Source organism: Geotrypetes seraphini, chromosome 6 (genome assembly GCF_902459505.1).
Source record: "Geotrypetes seraphini chromosome 6, aGeoSer1.1, whole genome shotgun sequence".
NCBI classification, from domain to species: Eukaryota; Metazoa; Chordata; class Amphibia; order Gymnophiona; family Dermophiidae; genus Geotrypetes; species Geotrypetes seraphini.
This window is the reverse complement of record NC_047089.1, coordinates 147,814,744-147,838,750: the sequence shown is the minus strand read 5'-3', so window position 1 is coordinate 147,838,750 and position 24,007 is coordinate 147,814,744. Positions and strand designations below refer to the sequence as shown.

Below are 24,007 nucleotides of genomic sequence, written 5' to 3'. Positions count from 1 at the left end.
AAAATTGGCCATTGGCAGCAAAAAATGGTTTTAGTACATCTCAGCACCCTGAGGTTATAGGTTCAAACCCATGTTGCTCCTTGTGACCCTGGACAAGTTACTTATTGCCTCAGGTACATTAGATAGAGTGTGAGCCCACCAGGACAGATAGGGAAAAATGCTTGAGTAACCGAATGTAAACTACTTAGGTTATAAGTAGTATACTGTATAAATACTAAAAATAAATAAATAAATAAAGGATCTAATAAGGCCACTTTTTATTGCAGTTTGGTAAAAAGGCCCCTAGATCTTTCTTGGGTAGACAGCATCAAATGAATATAGCCAATGACTTAAAATAAACCTGATGTCACTAGCCATCAACTATAGAAAGTGTCAACTTCATGGGAAGTAATGTTTTCTACAAAATGAAAGAATCCTTGCTATTTCTGTGCTTTGGCAATATTTTCTAAAGGGAAAGTTCATGGGACTTGATATACCACCATTTTTCTATGGTTACAATTAAGGCCCGGAGATGGGAGTACAATTTATTTTTCCTGGTATATGACGCCCAAAGTGTTTGCAAGGATATATGGATAGGATTGTGAGGTGGATGGATGAACATGATCTGAAATTAAATGTTAATAAAACTGAGGAGATCGTGAGAAGTCAAAGGGATAATTTTGTGATAGAAAGTGTTGTGATGGGGGAGTGATTGGTAGTAAAAAAGGAGATGACTATTTTAGGAATATGCTTGGATAGTTGTTTAACTATGGAAAAACAAATATTGAAAACAATTCAGGCAGGATATATGTAATTTCAACTATTATACAGATTAAAACCTATGGGGCTCATAATCAAAACGGAAATACGTCTAAAAACCGGCCTAAATCAGCACCTGGACGATCTGTAAGACAAGACATCCAAGTGCCGATAATCGAACCGGGTTTTAGATGTATCTCAAAATGACTTAGGCCTTTTCAGTGCTGCTGTATGCCCAGAGCTAAAGGGGGTGTTTTAGGAGGAGTGGTGAGGGAAGGATCTGGGCGGGACGTGGGCCAGCCTAGACTTAGTCCATCACTTTGCTGGCCCCTCCCACATCCAAAAGGTCTTGTTCTAAGCGTTTTTGACTTAGACAATTTTTTGGATGAGAATAGGGTATAAAGATAGATGACTTGGCGGTCTGGCCAATCAAACGGCTGGACGTATAATTAGATGATTTTCGAAAAAAAAATATTTTGGATGTATTTTTTGAGAATGGACTTTAGACATTGCTGACTTTGGGGGACTAGCAACTTAGGCCCAAAACGGACTTAGACGTATCTTTTGATTATGCCCCTCCACGTTTTCAGCATTCGATTTCCGTAGTGTAGTACAAGGTGGATTATTGCAATGCACTATACTTGGGAGTTGCTAAAGTGAAGATGAGGGCACTGCAGATGTTGATTAACTCTGAAGCAAGATTGATTACTGGTGTTCCAAGAACGACTCACATAACCCCAGTACTGAAGCAACTGCATTGGTTAACCATGCAGCACAGAGTTCTTCTTTTGAACTATACATCAGATTTTGTATCATGTCTCCCGGCTGTTTTTCAAGGATTTTTTGAAATTTATCAGCCTAGAAAGTATCCGAGATCAGAAAATAGCATGAAACTGAGCTTAGAGGGTATGATGTCAATCTCTCATGTTAGGATTGGTGCAGCGATGCTGTCTGTGGCAGGTTCTAAACATTGGAATGCTTTGCTTGGAATTTTGCGATACTGTGCTGGGAGGATGAATTTTAAGAAAATGCTGAAAATTCAATTGTTAGTTAGTGCTTTCCTGTGTTAGGTTTATTAGATATTGATCTGAACTGTCTGGTTTTTCTTTTCTTTTCCTTTTTTACAAGTGTTGTTCTGCAATTGTGTTCATATGTGGTGCTTAACCTTTTATGAATGCAATCTTTGTAAACCATATAGTTAATATACAGTATTTATATTTTTAAATAAATAAAAGCAGTTTACATATTATCTATATATATAAAATCAGAGGTATGTATGTATGTATGTGTGTGTGTGTGTATTTGCCGCGATCACGCAAAAACGGCTTGACCGATTTGAATGAAACTTGGTATGCAGATCCCTCACTACCTGGGATGATATGTTCTGGGGGTCTCGCGGCCCACCTGCACACGTGGGCGGAGCTACAAACATAAAATCAGATTTCACCCATTCATGTCAATGGAAAAAATGTAAAAAGCTGCCATTCTCACAGTAATTCAAAAACGGCTTGACCGATTTGAACGAAACTTGGTATGCAGATCCCTCACTACCTGGGGTGATATGTTCTGGGGGTCTCGCGGCCCACCTGCACACGTGGGCGGAGCTACAAACAGAAAATCAGATTTCACCCATTCATGTCAATGGAAAAAAATGTAAAAAGCTGCCATTCTCACAGTAATTCAAAAACGGCTTGACCGATTTGAACGAAACTTGGTATGCAGATCCCTCACTACCTGGGGTGATATGTTCTGGGGGTCTCGTGGCCCACCTGAACATGTGGGCGGAGCTACAAACAGAACATCAGATTTCACCCATTCATGTCAATGGAAAAAATGTAACAAGCTGCCATTCTCACTGTAATTCAAAAACGGCTTGACCGATTTGAACGAAACTTGGTATGCAGATCCCTCACTACCTGGGGTGATATGTTCTGGGGGTCTCGCGGCCCACCTGCACATGTGGGCGGAGCTACAAACAGAAAATCGGATTTCACCCATTCATGTCAATGGAAAATATGTAAAAAGCTGCCATTCTCACAGTAATTCAAAAACGGCTTGACCGATTTGAACGAAGCTTGGTATGCAGATCCCTCACTACCTGGGGTGATATGTTCTGGGGGTCTCGCGGCCCTCCTGCACATGTGGGCGGAGCTACAAACAGAAAATCATATTTTACACATTCATGTCAATGGAAAAAATGTAAAAAGCTGCCATTCTCACAGTAATTCAAAAACGGCTTGACCGATTTGAACGAAACTTGGTATGCAGATCCCTCACTACCTGGGGTGATATGTTCTGGGGGTCTCGCGGCCCACCTGCACACATGGGCGGAGCTATAAACATAAAATCAGATTTCACCCATTCATGTCAATGGAAAAAATGTAAAAAGCTGCCATTCTCACAGTAATTCAAAAATGGCTTGACCGATTTGAACGCAACTTGGTATGCAGATCCCTCACTACCTGGGGTGATATGTTCTGGGGGTCTCGAGGCCCACAACTCTATGTTGCTTGCTCAAGGCTGGGTTCACCCAATAATTTATATGTTCTTGCTCCAGGAGGTGAAACTAAAATTGTTGTTTATAATCACGTTTTGCGTTAGTTGTATTGTATTCATTTTGTCAAATATTTCACATTATAATTTGAATATTGTACTTTTTATTAAGCTGTAAAAAAATAATTTCATTCACCACTATAAAGTATCTTTATTTGAATCCATTTACAGTGTTATTGCTATAATTAAATACCCGTGCAATGCCGGGGCATCAGCTAGTATTATAATATTTATTTATTTAAAAATGTATATATCGCATAAAAACTATGCAGTTTACAAAACTGCATGCATACATATTGAAAATGCTAAAACATGTTTCGACAGAGCAAACACAATAAAACATTAACTGTGCCTTGGATCCTTCCTTGCTTTACCAGCCTTCCACAGAAGGTGGATATGGTGCTTCATTGGACCAGAATGAAGCTTGGATCTAGTAGCAAACAGAAATTTATTTTACTTTAATTTCTAATTTATTTCATTCTATTTTGCTGGGTTTGTTTAATTTCTGCTTTTTTTCTGTTTAATTTCTTTATTTTCATCTCTTATTTTTTCTGCTTGATATTGTAATTTATATATTTATTATTTTTGATAGTTCTACTATTCTGATTTTCCTCTTGGATCTTTTGGGTTTTTTTATTCCTAATTATTCTGAAGTCATTTTTTCTGGGGTGTCGTCTTCTTCTTTCTTTCCTCCTTTCCAGGCCCTCTTTTACTAAGGCGCGCTAACCGATTAGCATGCACTAAATGCTAATGCATGCATGTTAGTCTATGGATGCATTAGCGTTTAGCGCACGCAAATTTGATTAGCAAGCGCTAATTGGTTAGTGCTCCTTAGTAAAAGAGGGAGTCAATTTTATCTTTTTATCAATTTTATCTTTTCTCTTAGGCACTTTAGTTTAGATTGTGAGCCTGTTTGGGACAGAGAGGGAAGTTCAATGTGCCTATTGTTTTGGTTTTATAGACCGCTTAATACTCATGTGCAAGCGGTATATCAAATACAATAAATACAATACTTATTTTCCTAGTAGCTCCTTGCTCATGCTATTGTGTTCACATAGGGCCTGATTCTAGAAATGGCACCTGCCGTAAGCCAGCATTTTACAAGCCTATATTTAAGGCGTCTGGCTTGCGCCTACGAGAAGTGTCTAGGCATGCCTCGGATGCCTAAGTCCGCTTCCAGCGAAATCCATGCCTATGCCAGCCTTAGGCATCTGTAGGCGTGCCTAGATATATCTGTATGCGCACAAACAATGCCTACATTGTAGGCGTCCTTCACCCCATAATTTTTTTTTTTATGCATGTGTCCTGATTGGTCCGTTAGATGGCAGTATGATGCCTACCGCCGTCTACGATTGGGATGCCGTTTTTTAGAATCTGGCCCTTAGAGATCATTTCTTTCCAGTTTATCAATCAGGAAGAAAAAAATCTCACTTGAATCATATCCATTATTTCATATATATACTGTTTGTTAATAATAATAGTACCATAGGCTACAGATGTAAGTTCCAGAGTCACTGATTCTTGCAGGTAAAAACCAAAGGGTTTTAGGATCATTGCTGCTGTTGTCAAGCTCTATCAACTTATTTTCATGTTGTCTGAACCATTTGACTTGATTGAAGGTTGAATAGTTGAATATACAGCCTGAGCTTTGAAATGATGGCTGTGGTAAAATGCATTGTAAGTAAAAGCGTTCTTCATTTATTGCACGGTATTTAAAACTTGGTTTTCCATCTGAACAACCTGAAAAAAAACAATCACAATAGTAAGTCGATGCCCTTGATTAATGATAATCAACTGTACAGAAGCTTTACACAAGCAGAGGCTTTAAGAATTCCAACCATTATCCATTGGAGCTGCTTGGAACAGAATGTATCATTCTTTTTTTTTTAAGTTCAGTACGTTTTATTGAAAGTTTTTGTAACATAACATAAATGAATAAAACAATACTAATACAGAACAAGAGATCCTGACAATAAAGCTTGTGTTAGTATTCAATAAATGCACAAGTCAACGCCCAAAATTAGTCAATGATAATACAACATTCCATATCAGTAAAAAGGGGAGGGAGGGGAGGGAAAAGAAAAAAGGAAAAATACCTAGTACATGATACATAACCAATAATAATAGCGTGTCGTCTGTATACTATCAGTCAAAAAGACCACACCACATCCATGAACAACAATCATCACTGGAGAAAAGGAGAGATAAAAGTATTAGTAATAAGGGGAAATTGACAATGTCAGAGGGGTTATGAGAGTATTATCAACACAAAGAATGAGGTCTGAGGTCAGTTAGCAGGTGGCGAATCCGCATACAGCAAGAGAGGACTCCAGCGCCTATTGAATTTAGACAATGAACCTGATCTTTCCGCCGCTATTTTTGAATGTATCATTCTAATACTATATATAGAGTCAGAAAAGGAAGCGTTGAGAAGATGGCTTCTACTATATAGATGGAAGTGCCTAAATTGGAATCATACCCATATGGCACCCCTTCTAGTGTTTCCACCCTGCCCATTGAACCACAGCCAAGCAGAGAAGTCAATGAATAGGGAACAAATTTTGTGTCACAGAGTAGACTTCCTTGCATCGTGTGCAACCCTCAGGACAGTCCTGTCCATAGAAGCCCTTTCTGGCAAAATACTATACTGAGGGTATACCTAGTGCGGGAAGAGGTATGAACATGAAGGAGCATAAAAAAAAAACAAACTTCTAAATCCCCTTTTGGCCTAAGTCCCTAAATGCTGAAAGTAACAGCAGGGAAAATGTCAATTCCAAAAAAAACATCCAAAATGAAGTTTTTTTTTTTAGAATGGCCTACCTCTACATTCAGCAGTTTAATCGCCCAGACCACCACAATGTCTAAAATTAAAACACATTCCCAATCATAAAATCGCCCAAGTCCCAAACGCCAGTCCTTCCCCTAAAAGCTGGAATCGGTAACCGGTGTCTCTCAAAAACAACACCGGTTACAGAATACCCACCCCCTGCAATGATAGTGGCAGGAGAGATGCCTAATCACTCCTGCCTTGATCATGATTTCCCCCCCCCCCCCCATATGGCCACTTTCAGGCAGGAGGGATCCCAAACCCTCCTGCCGACACCCCCCTTCTCAAACGGCCATGATCATAGCAGGAGGGATCTTAAGCCCTCCTGCCGACACCCCCCCCGAACCCTTGACAATACCGGCAGGAGGGAGCCTAGGCCCTCCTGCCGGAAGACAAACCCCTAACACCCCCCCAACTTACCTTAACATTGGCCGGACGGGTCCCAAGCCTGGCCGGCAGGTCCGCCATGCTCGGAATGGCTGGCCTAGGGCCTAATTAGCCCAGACCCCTAAGGCCAACCCATCCCATCTGCTTAAGGATGGCGGGTCTGCCAGCTGGCCGGGCTTGGGACCCAGCTGGCTGACCAATGTTAAAGTAAGTTGGGGGCGTCGGGGGTTAGGGGTTTAGGGGGGCCTGGGTAGTGGGGGGCCATTTGGGGGTGATCGGGGGTTCAGGGAGGTTGCAGGGGGAGTGTGCCATGGGTAGGAGGGCTTGGGCTCCCTCATGCCGGTTTGGGGGGTTCACCTTCTGGCAGGAGGGCTTGAGCTTTCTCCTGCTGGTTCAGAGGATAGGTTCAGGGGTTTCGCCTTCTGGCAACAGGGCTTGGAATCTCTCCTGCTGGTATTCGGGGGGGGAGGGGTGGTGCGCCTTTGGCAGGAGAGATTGGGCATTTATCTTGCCAGTATTGGGTTTGTTGGGGGGATGCTGGCAGGAGAGATTGGGCATCTTTTCTGCCACGGTTCATGGCAGTTCGGGGGGATTGCGATCACGGCAGGACAGATTAGGCATCTCTCTCGCCGCAATCATTTTGGGGTGGGTGCAGGTTGCCGGTGCTGCTGAGCTGATCACGGGAGCCACGATCAGCTTGTTGGGCCCTGTTCAGAACTTATACCTGTTTTGACTTGGTCTAAGTCAAAATATATAAGTTCCGATTGGGCCATCTCCCTAGAATTTTGGTTATACTTGCAGTACGACTAAGTCTCGGTTGGCCTGCCTACCGTCCTTTCCCTCCTCTAAAAATGCCTCTTTTTGCTCTAGGCTTTCAGAGACAGGGTAAAGGCCTAAGCTGGTTTTAGATACGTCTAAAACCAGCTTTGATTATAGGTACTTGGACGATCTGTCTTTTTGATCGTCCAAGTACCAATTTAGGCCACTTTTTGAACTTTTTAAAAAAATTATTATGTTTGGGTAACTTTATACTATATATTATGTTATACTAGTCTTATAGCCCGTTACATTAATGGGTGCTAGACTATATGTGTGTGTGTCTGTCTTTATTTCTTTCTCTCTCTCTCTCTCTCTCTCTCTCTCCTTAGCCGCTTTCTCTATTTCTATCTTTCTTTCTTTCTTTTTCCTTTGCCTGCTCCCCCTGTCCATTCTCCCTTCCCTTTACCTCCCCTGTCTCCACCACCACCCCTTCACTGTTCCCCTTATCCAGCAGAAACCCTTCTCCCTTTGTTTTACCTCCCCCTGTCCATCATCACCTCTTTCCTGCTCCCCCTGTCCAGCAGTAGGCTTCCCTTCCTCCCCCCATCCATCAGTACCTCTTCCCCTGTCCATCAGCACCTCTTTCCTGCTCCCCCTGTCCAGCAGTAGGCCTCCATTCCTTTTTCTTCCCCCGTCCATCAGCACCTCTTTCCCTATCTTTCAACACCTCTTTCCTGCTCCTCCTATCCAGCAGTACGCCTCCTTCCTTTTTCTGCCCCCTCTCCATCAGCACCCTTTCCCCTGTCCATCCCTGCTCCCCTTGTCCAGCAGTACGCTTCCCTTCCTTTTCCTGCCCCCCCTGTCATCAGCACCTCTTCTCCTGTCCAGCAGCACCCCTTACCTCCTCTCGCGTCTGCCCTCCACCGACAGCCGACTCGGCCTGCAGGCGCTGACAGCCGCCGCGCGTGCCTGAAGCCGACAGCCATGTCACCTCGAAGCCCTCCTCCTGGCAGCCGCCGCCAGCGCTGCTCCAAGCCCTCCTCCTGGCAGCTGCCTCTCCACACCGCCTTTCATGCGCCTTAGCGCACATGCGCACTCTGCCAACCACAGCCCGACAGATCAGGGAACAGGGAACACGGGGTAAGAGTGCGCATGCGCGCTTAGCATTTTATTATATAAATTATGTTATTATTATATGTAGGACAACTGAAAATCTTGAATGATAAATATGTTACCTGTATAGATATTAGTGTAATGTATGTAATACCTACTGTTTGTTCATTTGTATGACACTGTTTTAGAAAGAATAAAAAATAAAATTATTATGAGCCCCATAGATGTTGATAAAAAAGTAAACCCTGCACATTTATAACAAATAGCACTCTGTTTTTCTACAGAACTGATTGAGATATTTATAAATTATTACTATATGTAGATAGAGATAAAGATAGAGATAGTGATATTACTATATGTAGATAGAGATAAAGATAGAGATAGTGAACAGGGGCTAGAACTTTAAGGAATAGATGAAGGATTGGCGTAGGAACATCCATTGTATACCCCCAGACAAGTCCCTCCATGAAAAATATATTATAAAATTTTAGTGTGGCGGGTGAGCATGCAGATTGCAAAATTACCATGGGCACCTCAGCACAAGTCCTTTCAAGCTGTTTTAAATATATGTTATTGCATACTGCAATCTTGGCAAAAGTTCCCCTTAGTCCACAAAATTGGAATCTTTAAATTAAAAGCAGAGGAAATATAGGACTCCTTTTACAAAGCCATGCTAGGCTTTTTTTATTGCCGGTTGCAGCAGTATTAGCTCCAATGCTCATAGAATTCTTTTTTTTTTTAATATTTAAGTATTTGTATTGATTTCAATATAATATCAAGTAAAACATGTACAGAAGGCAAATTTAACCAAGCATATTACAATCATATAGATCCATACTTAAAAAATTAAGCAGTTTACAAGAAAACTGTTATGGTAAATTTAACTCAAGTCCTCTTTAGATCCAAGATTTTAAATGCGAGAAAATCAAGAAAAACAATCAAAAAGGAGTAATGATATATCTATAGATTGGGAAGGGAGTTACTATTTTCTTTCAGAGCTCAAGCTTAAATTTTCTCCTTGTCCAGGCGGGACATAGCCAGAAAATTAGTCAAATGTTGGGGTTCAAAAATATGAATTTAATGGAATGATAATGGACAATGCACTTACAAGGATGTCTTAAATAAAAAGTAGCCCCCAATGAGGTGACCCCCGGTTTCAAAAGAAGAAAATCATGTCTACGTTTGTTTTTTTTTTAGTTCAAAAAAATTTTATTGGTTTTTGGAAAACATAAAAAAACATAAGTACAAAAAGAAGAGCTTCCAAGGAAGCACAGGTTATAAACCGGGTGATGACACCCATCCAGTATATCCAATTACATAATAAGAAGTGGCAATAACAAGATAAATGAACAGTAAACAGTATATCAATCATGTTAGTATGCACATCATAAAAGCCTATAAGAACAAGGAACAAACTTCGTATGGGATAGTGAAGGGAGTAAATCGAGAGAGATAAGATACAATATAGTCCATGCTAAAACAGTACATGTGTGACTGTATATCGTCAGCAGACAATGACAAAATAGTATGAAATAAAATAAAGAGAAAATAAAGGAAAGATCAAACCAGAATACTATAGGTAAATGATCCGGATTATGGTCAAGGGTCTAAGTGCTGATGTTTGCCAAAATCGACCAAGTTTTATCAAAAGTCGCTCTAGATTTATGGCGGTCAGCCATATGTCGTTCAAATTTATTGTGGAGGCACATTAAGCGTTTCTTCGGCTTGCTAGCATCTGGGGCCAGGCTCGTCCTCAGGACTATGGCCTGCTTTTGGCGTACGTTGATTCTGTGCTCGATGCTTATCAGCGCTTCGGTGGTTGGGCCTGGCTCAACTATGATGAGGCTTTTCGAGATAAGATGGAGAAAAACAGGCACATGTCTTGGGGTACCCAAGATATCAATTTGTGGTTAACGCATATGGCTAGGCCAGGGGGCGCTGCTGCAGGTGGTGCGGTACGATCGATGCAACAGGATCAACGGGTGTGAGTTGTTCCTTTCGCTCCGGTGCAGGGCAACCGGGTCAGGGTTCTGGGGGAGGAAATGACCTCTGCTGGAAATTCAACAAAGCGACGTGCCCATTTCCGGATTGTAGATTCCGGCATGCCTGTTCGCTGTGTGGGCAGGGTCACTCAGCGATTAAATGCCCTAAAAAAGGAGCGGTCTTGCCCTCGGGGCCGGCAAAATGAGGTGGGTTCCTCTGCGGTGCCCACCCCGATTAAGGTGGGGGCCCTCCGGCCGTGGTTGAGCTGTTATGGTGATCGGAGGGCAGCAGTACTGTTGGAGAAGGGTTTTGGTGAGGGTTTTGTCATCCTGTACGAGAAACCGGTGGCTCCGGTGCGGGTTCCCAATGCATCCTCAGTGACTAGCCTAAGAGAGGTGGTTCGGTCAAAATTGCAGGAGGAGATTGGGCTTGGACGTATTGCGGGGCCTTTTCGGAAGCAGCCTTTCTTGGTTATGATGGTCTCCCCGTTGGCAATTATTCCCAAGAAAGACCCTGGTAAGTTCCGTTTGATTCACAATCTGTCCCGGCCTTTGGGCCACTCTGTCAACGAGGGCATCCCTCGTGACCTGTGTGTAGTTCGTTATTCGTCGTTTGATTGTGCGCAGCGTCTTGTTGTGCAGGCTGGGCGTGGTGCTCTACTGGTGAAGGTGGACATTGAGTCTGCCTTCCGGCTTTTGCCCGTCCATCCCTCCTCTTACCCGCTGCTTGGTTTTCGATTCGAGGGTGAGTTCTATTACGATCGTTGTTTACCGATGGGCTGCTCCATTTCTTGTGCTTACTTCGAGATGTTTAGTACGTTCTTGCACTGGGTTACGGTCCGCATAGTGCGGGCGGATTCGGTTGTGCACTATCTGGACGACTTTCTCTTCGTGGGAGCGGTGGGGTCTGCGGTGTGTTCCCGCTTGAAAGCATCATTTGAACGCGTGGTCGCTGAATTCGGAATTCCTTTGGTGGCGGATAAATCAGAGGGTCCAACTACGGTGCTTACTTTTCTGGGTATAGAGATCGATACTGTAGCAATGGTCACCAAGTTGCCGCTGGGTAAGGTGAGACTCCTGTTGTTGCAGATTTCTCGGATGGCTGAGTCCCGCAAGGCTACCCTCAGAGAAGTTCAATCGCTGCTGGGGTCTCTTAACTTCGCTTGTCGGGTACTGCCTATGGGACGGGCTTTTGCTTGACGGCTTGCTGCTGCCACTTCGCGTGTTCGTGATCGTCGTCATTTCGTGCGTATTTCTGCTGGTATTCGGGCGGATCTCAAGATGTGGATCGTGTTCCTTACGCGGTTTAATGGAACGCTTCCGATACAGCAGCCCGAGTTGTCTAACCTGGATTTGGAACTCTACTCGGATGCGGCCAGTGGCCTCGGTTTCGGCCTTTACTGCCAGTGGGACTGGTGTGCAGCGCCATGGCCTGTTGCCTGGCAGCGGAGTGGTGTTGCGCGTAATGTGACTCTCTTGGAGCTTTCCCGCTACTGGTCGCCTGCGAACTTTGGCCTGCTCGGCTGTGTAATAAGCGCGTAGTATTCAGGTGTGATAATATGGGGGTTGTGGAGGTCGTTAATCGGCATGCCGCTAAATGTTAATCAGTTGATGAGTGAGATTGTTCTGCGTTGTCTGCGGCTCAATTTGTACATTAGGGCTAGGCATGTGCCAGGGAGTCGCAACTGTATTGCTGATGCTCTTTCTCGCTTTAACTTTTCGCAGTTTCGTCGGCTGGCTCCAGACGCGCAGCTCCGGGGGTTGCAGATGCCGGATCATTTATGGAGCCTGGTCGAGAAGGGCTCTGGGACTTGCTGAGACAGTCGGTGGCTCCTACCACCTGGACTCGCTACAATGCTGGATTCCGTCGATTGTCCGCTTTTCTGTCTTCCCGGGGTTGGACCCCGGGACCAGTATCTGAGACCCTGCTGGCGGAATTTGTACTAGTTTTGCATCGTGGGGGTTTGTCGCGGGGAGTTGTGGCTGGCCACTTAGCTGGTTTTGCATTCTTCTCCAAGGCCTTGGGGTGGCGTTGCCCGTCTTCGGGTTTCCTGGTGCGTAGACTTCTGGCGGCTATGGCTCGGATTGCGCCACAGCAACCCGACGCCCGGCGGACAATATCTCATGACTTGTTGGTGAGGTTGCTCGCCGAGTTGCCGGCGGTGGCTCGGTCCCGATACGAGGAGCTGCTGTTTACTGCTGCTCTTTCGCTAGCGTTTTTCGGAGCCTTTTGCATCGGGGAGCTACTAGTGCATCCAGCTGATTCTGCGGATGCACGTGGCCTCTTATTGCGGCACATGCAGTGTGGTGACAGCTCCGTTAGTTTATATCTTGCCAGATCCAAGACGGACCAGCTGAGCAGGGGCTGTACGGTGGTTTTGCATAAGATAGTGGGCTGTGTTACTTGCCCGGTTATGGCTCTGTATGCCTATATGGCAGTTCGTCCCCCGTTGGGGTTGGCCTTCTTGTTGCATGAGGATAGCAGGCCCCTTACACATTATCAGTTCTTAGCCGTGCTGCGTCTAGTTTTGCGCCGATGTGGTGAAGACCCGGCGCGATATGGTACTCATTCATTTCAGATTGGGGCTGCCACTTGCGCCTCTCTGGCTGGGGTGCTGTGTTAAGGGATTCAACAGTTGGGCCGTTGGTCCTCGGGAAGTTACAGGAGTTACATTCGGCCTTACGGGGTGGCACGGGGTTTGGATCGGGGAGGGACCTAGGTTGGGCTGATCAGTTCTGGTTTCCACAGATGGGTACCTTGGTTCTGGGGGAGTGTGTAGCTATAGCTGGTTGGTGCATGCTCAGGACTGACACTTTACTAACCGGGGTTTTGTTTTTCCAATTGGGCTGGGTTTGATTGCTGGGTTTGCCTTGCAGATGTGGTGCGGCGACAGCGTACGGTGTGGATTGTCGGGCACTCCTTCGTCCACTGGGCAGGAGAGCGTGCAGTGATCCGGCCTGGGGGTCAGCACCTAGGTCTGCAGCACTTGGGCATTCGCGTGTGCTGGTGGGCTCAGCGGGGCATGCGATGGCATCAGCTGTTACCGTTGCTGGCTGACTTCCATCGTCGCCCTCGTTGTCCGGATGTCCTGCTGCTGCATTTGGGTGGTAACGACGTGGATTCCCAGACGGGGAAGCACCTGATTGACTCTATTCTGGGTGATCTTAGGATAGTTTTGGAATGGTTCCCTGGCACGACGCTGCTGTGGTCGGACATTATTCCCCGACCACGCCGGCTGGAGTCCTGGAGATGGACCAGGGATTTGTGCAAGGTTAACCGTCAGGTTGGGCGCTGGGTGGAGTCTAGGGGGGGTGCAACTACGACACGAATGGGTGGATGTGTCCTGTTTGGGTTTGTTTGCGAGGGATCGGGTACATTTGTCTGACATGGGCTGGGATTTGCTGTTGGATGATTTCTCGTCGGGTTGTGAGCGTTGGGCGCTGTCTTAGTCGCAGCTCTGTTCATGGGGGGGGGGGACCTGTAAGGGTTTACAGGCCCTATGGCGGTATCTCGAGCTACTGGCTGGGCTCATCAGGGGATGAGCGGTGGGCCGGTTGGGAGCTGTGCCTGGTTGGTCGGATGAACCTGGACAATGGGGCATGTGGGGACATGCCACCCCTCGGACTCTTGCTTATATGGCAGAGTCGGGGGCCATTTACATCTGAGTCAGTAGCTCGGGATCTGGGTCGCAATGATGATACCATTGTGCGGGTTTAATGGATAAACTGTTATTTAATGTTGTTTGTAATGTTATTTATAATATGTAAAATGTTATTCAAATATGTTAATTTTCAATAAACAGGGCTGCGGCCAGGTTTCTCCACGCAGGTTTACGTGTCTTCTTGGGGTTTGGTTAAGGGTTTGATGGGCAGGAAGATGTTAGCATTAAGAAAGCGGGCCACTCCAGCTTCCGCTGTTAATGCAGAGACTAAAAGAGTGAAACTTTTTGCAGCTCTTAAAGTTAGACTTGTAGCCTAGGGGTTAGGGCAGCTGACTAGCACCCCGATGGGCTGGGTTTGGGGAAAGCACACTTTTCTCCCCAGCATTGAAAACCTTATGTTTTACTAACAGCGGAAGCTGGAGAGGCCCGCTTCCTTGATGCATACCCATCCTTACCTTCAAATCCCAATCCAACCCCCCCCCCAAAAAAAAGACGCGTATACCTGAGTGGAGAAACCTGGCCGCAGCCCTGTTTATTGTAAAATAAATATATTTAAATAACATTTACATATAGTAAACAACATATACAAACAGCATTAAATAACAGTTTATCTGATTAAACCCACACATTGTGACCCTGATCCCAAGCTACCAACTTAGATGAAAATGGCCCCTGACCCTGCCGTCTAAGCAAGGGTCCGAGGGGTGGCATGACCCCACATGCCCCCTTGTCCAGGGTCATCAGACCCACCAGGCACGGCTCCCAGCCGGCCCACCACTCATCCCATGATGAGACCAGCCGCCAGTAGCTCGGGATACCGCCACAGGCCTGAAACTTATTACAGGCCCCCCTCCCCCCAACAATGAACAGAGCTGCGGCTAGAGGTCCAACACGTGTTCACAACAAGAAGCAAAATCATCGAGCAAGAGATCCCATCCGATGTCCGACAAATGTACCTGATCCCTGTAGAACAACCCTGAACAAGATACATCAACCCAAGCATGCCTGATCTGCACCCCGCCCCGAGCTTCCACCCACCTCCCAATTTGTCGATTCACTTTGATAAGCCCCCTGGTCCATCTATGAGACACCAACCTCTTCGGTCGCGGAATAATGTCGGACCAAACGAGCCGAGCACCAGGAAACCAACCCTGAATCATCCCAAGTAGAGAATGACACGGTGAAAAAATTGGTCCCCGTCACCGCCCTGTCCCCGTCTCACCATCCTCTGCACCGCCCCGTCACCGCCATTCCCTTCACCGCCCCATCACCGCCACTGCAACCCCATTCACCGCCCCGTCACCGCCACTGCAACCCCATTCACCGCCCCGTCACCGTCACCGCTGCATACATAAAAGCCTCAAACGGGTACGATTTTATATACTTTTCTTTATTTACGTATAAAGGAAACATTCTTTAAAACTTTAAAACTTAGTTAAATATTAGTTAATAACTATACAAAAACAAAACACGCAGAGAAAAAATTAATTAATATAAATTCTCAAAACTGACATATTTTGATCACTAAATTTAAAATAGTTATTTTTCATACAATTTTTCAATCACTAATCTTCCACCACCCCTGGGGCTAGCAATGCAAAAACAAACACGACATGTACTTTAAATGCTTACAATGTTAGCCTACATGGTAAGTAGACGCGGCCGCTGTACCTAATCGCGGCAAAGATCTCCCTGCCGTGATTAGCATAGTGACCGCGGCTACGGCTGCAAGTCTCCCCTCCCCCCAGCGATCACGGCAGGAGGGCACCCAACCCCTCCTGTAGACCTTCCCCAACGGCCCTCCCGACAATCGCAGCAGAAGGGTACCCAACCCCTCCTGCCGGTCCTCCCAATGGCCTCCCCTAAGATCGCCGGCAGGAGGGTACCCAACCCCTCCTGCTGGACCCCCCCCCCAACGAACCCTCCCACCCCGGAACCCCCTTAGTCTTACTTTCCAAGTTGGACCGGACGGCTCCTCACATGTATGGCCAGCAGGCTTGCCTCCGTCCAAATGAGGCGGGCCCGCCCCTACCCTGCCCAACCCACAGGATCCTAGGGCCTGATTGGTCTAGGCACCTAAAGCCACTCCCGCTATAGGAGGGGCCTTAGGTGCTTGGGCCAATCAGGCCCTAGGATCCTGTGGGTTAGGCAGGGGAGGGGAGGGGCGGGCCCGCCTCATTTGGACGGAGGCAGGCCTGCTGGCCAGACGAGCGAGGAGCTGTCCGGTCCAACTTGGAAAGTAAGACTCAGGGTGGTGTTTCGGGATGGCGGGGTTTGTTGGGGGAGGGTCCGGCAGGAGGGGTTGGGCACCCTCCTATTGGCGATATAGGGGGCCGTTGGGGGTGCCGGCAGGAGGGGTTGGGCACCCTCCTACCAGTGATCATAGGGGGGCTGTTGGGGAGCTGGCAGGAGGGGTTGGATATCCTCCTGCTGCGATCGTCGGGGGGGCTGTTGGGGTAGGCAGGAGGGGATGGGTACCCTCCTGCCGCGATCGTTGGGGAGGGCTGGTTCTGTCGGCATGAAGGGCTGAGCACCTTCCTGCCGGCGATCGTCGGGGGGGGGGGCGGGTTCTATTGGCAGGAAGGGTTGATCTGACAAATGAGGAGCACGGTGAAACACAGGTAAATAGCGGTTCCTAGAAGGGGGTACATTGGCCTGCGGGGACAAATCTTTTCACCGTTTTTGCGGGCGGTGAAAACTTTTGTCCCCGTGTCTGCGGCGATTTGGCTTTGGAGTCTCCATAACCCGCAGCCAAACCGCAGCCACGCCGCAGCTGCCTGCGGGGATCGCTCCCCGTGTTATTCTCTAATCCCAAGATCTCCTATGACCATATCAATTAAAAATTTTCTACTAAGTGAATCAACATCGTTGCCCCCAAGGTGAAAAAGTAAAAGATCCGGATGCCGGGCATGACGACGAAGATCATCCAGAAGAGGGAGCAGCTGGTGCCAACGCATACCCCGCTGCCCCCACCAAGAGACATAGACTCCATGTAGACGAAGGCCCAAGTGCTGACCACATGGTCGGACCACAGCACGCTCCCCAGCCCAAAGGACGAAGGAGTGCCCGATGATCCAAACCGACAGGACACGTCGAGCGGCACCTGTAAAGCAAAGCCCAGCAGTCAAGCCAACGTCCACCGACACCCTAAAAGTTAGTAACAGGAGACCATGCAGGGAACCCGCCCAACTGACCCCAAAAGCAAACAGCCCCTCCCCCAAACTGGCCACTCCACCAAGCTTCCCTGGACCCCCCTACCAGCTCAGGAGCACCCTTACCCACTCGACTGATCAGACGAAGAACTCCCCCGCCCAGCTCCCGACGAACGGATGTAGCCACGATAGGCCTCCGAGGACCAACGACCCAACTGTCGAATAACCTCCGCAGGCATCCCCGCCTCGAAGGCAATGGTAGCAGCCCCTATGCGAAAGGAGTGCGTGCCGAAGCGCATCGGCTCAACGCCGCAATGACCCAGTGCCCGACGCAAAACTGCCAGAAATTGGAAACGAGTAAGGCGAGTGCCGTCGGCATGTATCAACAACGCCAAGTCCGAAGCAGGTCGAACCGCCATATAGGCAGCCAGAGATTGGACGGGGCATGAAGTACAGCCCTCCACTCGGTGCAATACTATCGTGCGCCCCCTGCCCAGCTGATCCGACTTAGACCGGGCAATGAATAACCGCACTGTATCCCCAGCCACGAGCACCTGACTATGCATGCCCCGTAAGTCGGACGGGTGAACAAGCAACTCACCCACTCGTAAAGCCCCAAAGAACGCCAAGGAAAAAGCCACCCTAAATAAACAAGCTTCAAAGCCCGAATGCGCAATCCCAGGCAAAACCCCTAAGATGCGAGATAATAATGCATGCGTGATAGGCAACCAGGAATCCGGCAACTGCGGAGCTACCCGATCCTAGGCCGCCAGTATCTTGCGCGGCAAAAATCCCATCACTGGGCAGTACCACCCGAAGGCCCTACAAAAGAAAGCAAAGCCTGCCAGATGACCCGCCGCTTTACTACGGGAACAGCCCGCAGTCAGGGAATCAGCTAAGAAGTCCGCTAACAAGACCTCAGTGACAGGGCCGGGGACCCAACCCTGCGGACGCAGAAAGTTGAACACTGTGACAAAACCTCGATTGTACTGAGTCCAAGTAGCAGGAGCTACGGACTGCTGCAACAGGCTCCAGATCCGCTCACCACCAGGTTCCACAAGCACTCTGGCATCGGCGACCCGTCCGTCTTCGCTGTCGGCACCAGCTGCCGGAACTGCAAAAATTGAAATCGAGAAAGGGCATCAGCAAGCCTGTTCTGAACCCCGGGGACGTGGCGAGCCCGAATGTATAAATTAAGATGCAAACAGCGCAAGACAAGTTCCCGCATCACCGCGTTCACCTTTAAGCATTTCACAGCTTGCCGGTTCACCACCTCCACCACCCCCATGTTGTCACACCAGAAAACAACACGCCGATTCCGTAACTTCTCCGGCCACAACTCACACGCCACCAGCAAGGGGAAAAGTTCCAGCAAGGTCATATTGCGAGTAATACCCGCCTGACGCCAACCCTCAGGCCACGCTGCCACGCACCAGTCCCCCTGACAATAAAGACCAAAACCCGCACTGCCAGCAGCATCCGATTGCAGCTCGAGATCCACGGTAGAGACGTCAGGAAGCTGAATCGGGAGCGACCCGTTAAACTGGGATAAGAATAAAGACCACATATGCAAATCTGCTCGAATCCCCGCTGTAATCCGTACGAAGTGTCTACGATCACGTATACCCGACGTCGCAACCACCAGACGACGAGAAAAGGCACGGCCCATAGGCAGTACCCGACAGGCAAAGTTAAGGGACCCCAACAAAGATTGAACCACCCTCAGAGTAGGTTTATGGGTGTCACGAACAAGCGAAATCAAAGCTAACAACTGTCTCACTTTACCCGACAGGAGCCGAGTCACCATAGCCACCGAGTCAATCTCGATCCCCAAGAAAGTGAGACAAAGCCCCTCAGATTTATCAGCAGACAACGGCACCCCAAATTCAGCAGCCATGGCTTCAAAAGTAGATTTCAACAGACTACAATCACCAGAAGCCGCCCCACCAACGAAAAGAAAATCATCCAGATAGTGAACCACCGACACCCTCCCCGCTCGACGAACAGTAACCCAATGCAGAAAGGAGCTGAACAACTCAAAAATGTGCAAGAGACGGAACAATCCATCGGCAGACAGCGATCAAAGTAAAAGGCACCCTCGAATCGAAACCCCAGCAGAGTATACGAAGACGGATGAACCGGCAATAACCTAAAGGCCGACTTGATATCCACTTTAGCCAGCAAAGCACAACCGCCCGCCTGTCGAACGAGGTGTAAGGCACTGTCGAAGGAGGCATAACGGACAGAGCAAAGATCACGAGGAATACCATCATTCACCGAGCGCCCAACGGGCCTGGACAAATTATGGATCAGGCGATATTTGCCCGGCTCTTTCTTAGGGATAATCGCCAGAGGGGACAATACCATCACAGGGAACGGGCGCTCCTGAAAGGGCCCCTCAATTCGCGCCTGATCAAGTTCTTCACACAACTTACGTCGCACCTCCACCCGCAACTGAGACACCGAAGAAGCGTTGGACGCCTGCACATTAGCCAAAGGAAGTGAATATGGAATAACAAAACCCTCACTAAATCCCCGGACAAGCGTCGCAGTGGCCCGCACGTCACTGTAGAGGTCCAACCAAGGCCTCATGGCACCCACCCGGACCGGGGTGGGCAACCCCTGCACCCCGACCTCACTTAGCCAGGGTGGGAGGTGGCCCAGCTCCCTTCTTGGGGCACTTGAGCGCTGAGTGCCCTTGCCCGCACAAGGAGCAGGCGTGATGGAAACGACAGTCCGTAAAGGAACAGGAAGATTTATTGAACTGCCAGCAAAGGCCAGGACCCCCCACAGCCCCCAGCCCCCAATGGAACAAAAGGAACAAACCCCCCCAGAGACTTGAGACCCCCGGCTTCCCTGACGCACTCAATCCCGACCCCGCAGGTTTCGACATGTGAGTGAGCCACAGATTGATGTCCTGCGTACCCCAGGACATGTGCCGGTTTTCATCCATCTTGTCGCGGAACGCTTCATCGTAGTTGAGCCACGACCACCCGCCGAACCGCTGATAAGCATCAAGAATGGAATCAGCATAGGCCAGCAAAAGGCCGTAGTCCTGAGGGCGCTCCCGCCCCCAGACACTTGCCAACCTCAAAAATGCACGTGTCCAATTCACGACATTGCGCGACACCAAGTCCACCTTTTGCTTCCCCCCTCCTTCTTACTCTTCTTCTTCCGCCCACGCACTCTGCCCTCCAGAAGCCGAAAAACGTCAACACACGTACAATTCCGGATCTTACGACGGAGAGACCGCGGAACCTTCTCCCACAGTTCCGACAGCGCTACGAGAGATGGAACCCCCCGATTATCCCCCTCCTGCGCTGGCTTCTCACCCGACCCCCGCCGAGGTGATCCTGCCGCGGAAGACGACGTCGAAGAGGAAGAGGAGGTTAAAGAAGATGAAGAGGACGAAGAAGAAGCCCTACTCCTACGGCCCCTCCTACCCTTCTTCTTCTCTTTCCGCTTCCCCCCCTGGTCCCCAACCCCAGCCTCGAATGCCATGTTCCCCGTGTTCCTGACTCCTCCAGGTCCGCATCCTGCACCTGCCACTCCAGGAGTGGCGCCCTCCGAAGCAACCACCATAACAGGGCTCTGGCTCGCCTGCACTGGCTCCTCAACTCCGGTCCGCGGGGCTTCCATCTGACCTCCGGTCGAAACTCCGGCAGAACAAGGCTCCATGAAGCGCTCAAGTCCAGCGGCGGGATCCTGGGGGAAAAAATCCACACAGGGGTCAGCAACCTGCACAGTATGAGGAGAAGTTAACCCTGGGGGCCAAGCCCCCACCAGCTGATCTCCCCCCCCTTCCAACCTCCGAGTCCCACTCCCAAAAGAGGCGCCAGGGCCCTAAGACGGCGATGGAACCGTTCCACGGAACGGAGGAGGACCCATAGCCCAGGGGCCGGATCCCCAAGGAGAACCCCAAGGCCCAAACGCCCACAGTGGCCACCAAGAGGTCGCCGGTGACCCACGACCCAACCCGGATGTGGAGGGAAGCACGGGGGTATCCACCCCAACCTCACCCCTCACCCCAGAGGAATACGCCGGTCCACCCTGTTGGCCAGGCCCAAACCCAGCCCAGACCCCCCTTGAACCACCCGGAGCTGCTACAGGCACTTCAATAGAAGGCACACTCCCAGCAGCAGAAACCCTCCCAGCTCCATCAGGTGCAGCTGCTGAAGGCTCCACAGGCACACAGCCTGCTCGAGGAACGTCTCTACCCCTCCCACAACCTCACTGCAGCCTGCTTCTGCCCCTGCGGGCCGACCCCGCGCAGCCAAGAGCAGACAGCACCTCCCCCCCTACCTCCAGCGCTATCGCCGTTCGAGCAGCTGAATGCGAGCGCCGAGGAGGTAAAGATCTGCCCCCTCCCCAGCAGAGGCACTCACCGGCTCCCGGTCCTCTTCATCCAGCGAGTCTCCAGCTAACAGGGACAGCTCCGCGGGATCAGCAGCATCGGAGGTGGGTGCACGCACCATCCTCCCGACCCAACACTTGCCGCCGACACCCTCCACCGTCCGGTCGCCCGAAAACGAAACTGGCCACGTGGCAGGCCGCAGGACTCCGCGAACAGCCGACCCCGACAAAAGCAGCCTCGGAGGACCGGAAACCGTTACGGTCCTCCGAGAGCCTTGCTTATATACCCCCTCCCCACCCTACCCTGCTGCCCCAACTCGACCCTTTAGGAGGTCCCTCCCACGGCAGGAAAGACCTCTTCCCTTCAATTTAGCTTCCCTGCCTGCCTAACCCCCTTCCTAACATTTTTCGACGGACGGCTCTGCGGGCCTCCCAGCTCCGCATTAGAGCCACCCGTCGAGACAAGCTCTCGGGCTTTTTAATCACGGATCCTCCCTTTTATTCCCTTCCCAGCATTAGGGTCCGTCAAAGCCAAGCTGTAATGGAGGTCCGTGGGAGTTAAAGGGCCATAATCAATGCAGAGACTAAAAGATTAAAATTTTTTTGCAACTGCTAAAGCTAGGCTTCTAGCCTAGGGGTTAGGGCAACTGACTGGGACCCCCATGAGCTGGGTTCAAGACCAGGGAAAGCACACTTTTCTCCCCAGCATTGAAAATATGTTTTACATCACGGATCCTCCCTTTTATTCCCTTCCCAGCATTAGGGTCCATCAGAGCCAAGCTGTAATGGAGGTCCGTGGGAGTTAAAGGGCCATAATCATTACATTACATTACATTACATTAGGGATTTCTATTCCGCCATTACCTTGCGGTTCAAGGCGGATTACAAAAGGTTAATTTAAAAAAGACAGAATTACAATGATTAGCTAGAGAGGTAAGTTGTAGATCTTAAGAGCATTTAGAGGTCGTGTTGTTATTGCTGTTTCAGGAATTTCTTGAAAAGTGTGGTTTTTATTTCTTTTCTGAACGTCCTATAGTCTGGGGTGGTCATCAGAAGGTTGGAGATCTGGTTGTCCAGTCTTGCGGCTTGAGTGGCTAGGAGGCCGTCGTGTAGTTTTGTTCTTTTTACTTCCTTGATTGGGGGGGGTATGAATGGGGAGTGCGTTTTTCTGTGTCTGGTACTGGGTGCTTGGATGAGGCGATTGTTCAGGTATGATGGGCTGTCTCCGTGTAGGGTTTTAAATAATATGCAGTAGAATTTGAATTGGATTCTTTCTTGGATTGGGAGCCAGTGTGAGTTGATGAAGGCTTCAGTGATGTGATCATGTTTTTTCAATGAGTAGATGAGTCTTAAAGCTGTATTTTGGATTGTTTGGAGTTGTCTTATCGTAGTTGCAGGACATGGAAGGAAGAGTATGTTACAGTAGTCCAATATTCCTAGTATTAGGGATTGTACTATAAGTTGGAATTGTGTTCTTTCAAAGAATTTTCGGACTTGTCTCAGGTTTCTCATGATTGCGAATGATTTTTGAATTGTTTTATTTATTTGCGGTTGCATAGTGCAGCATCTGTCTATGGTCATGCCTAGTAGTTTTATGGTGGTTTGGATGGGATATTTGGTTGCGTTTATGTCTAGGTTGGTTGTGGTTTGAATCTTGTCATTTTCTAGGAGGATGAATTTGGTTTTGTCTTGGTTGAGTTTAAGTTTGTGATTTTTCATCCAGGTTGTGACTGCTTCAAGTGTTTGGTGAAGTTTGTCTTTCATGGTAGGTTTAGAATGATCGTATGGGATGAGGATGGTGATGTCATCCGCATAACTATAGGAGGTTATGCCTAGATTGTCCAGATGCGTTCCTAGAGAAGCAGTGTAGAGATTGAAGAGGGTAGGGGATAGTGGAGATCCTTGTGGTACGCCGCAGGGGTTTGATCAGGATTCTGACTTTTCTTTGTTTGATTTTACACTGTAGGTTCTGAGTTTTAGGAATCCTTCAAACCAGGAGTATACTTTATCTGAGATGCCTATTGCATCTAGGATCTGTAGAAGGATGTTGTGGTCTACTAGGTCGAATGCCGCCGATAGGTCTAGTTGTATGAGTAGCATTTTTTTCCCTGTACTAAGTTGTTGTCTGACGGTATCCATAAGGGAGCCTAGTAGTGTCTCTGTGCTGAAGTTTGTTCTGAAGCCTGATTGCATGGGGTGGAGTAGGTTGTGGTCCTCTATGTAATTGGTGAGGAGTTTGGCTACTAGGCCTTCTATAATTTTGACATATAGCGGAATTGAGGCTATAGGTCTAAAGTTGGATGGGAGGTTTTGTGGTGCTTTTGGGTCTTTTTGGATTGGGGTGATGACAATTTCGCTGAGGTCAGCAGGGAATGTGCCTTCTGTGAGCGTGAATTGGATCCATTGTAGAGTTATGGTGCGGAATTTTACACTAGAGGTGGTAAGGAGATATGAGGGGCAGTGGTTGAGGTCACAGGAGGC

At 48.5% G+C, this 24,007-nt stretch overlaps 1 protein-coding gene across 3 annotated transcripts in view; it reads right to left on the bottom strand.

Moving 5' to 3' along the window:
- The window catches only part of IL18RAP (interleukin 18 receptor accessory protein), a 132,898-nt gene that overhangs the window by 55,807 nt on the left and 53,084 nt on the right, over positions 1-24,007 (bottom strand). For all 3 annotated transcript variants that reach the window (XM_033947580.1, XM_033947581.1, XM_033947582.1), the window contains exon 3: positions 4,776-5,031. In XM_033947580.1, the coding sequence (XP_033803471.1) occupies positions 4,776-5,031 (256 nt within the window). The remainder of the gene's footprint in view (positions 1-4,775; positions 5,032-24,007) is intronic.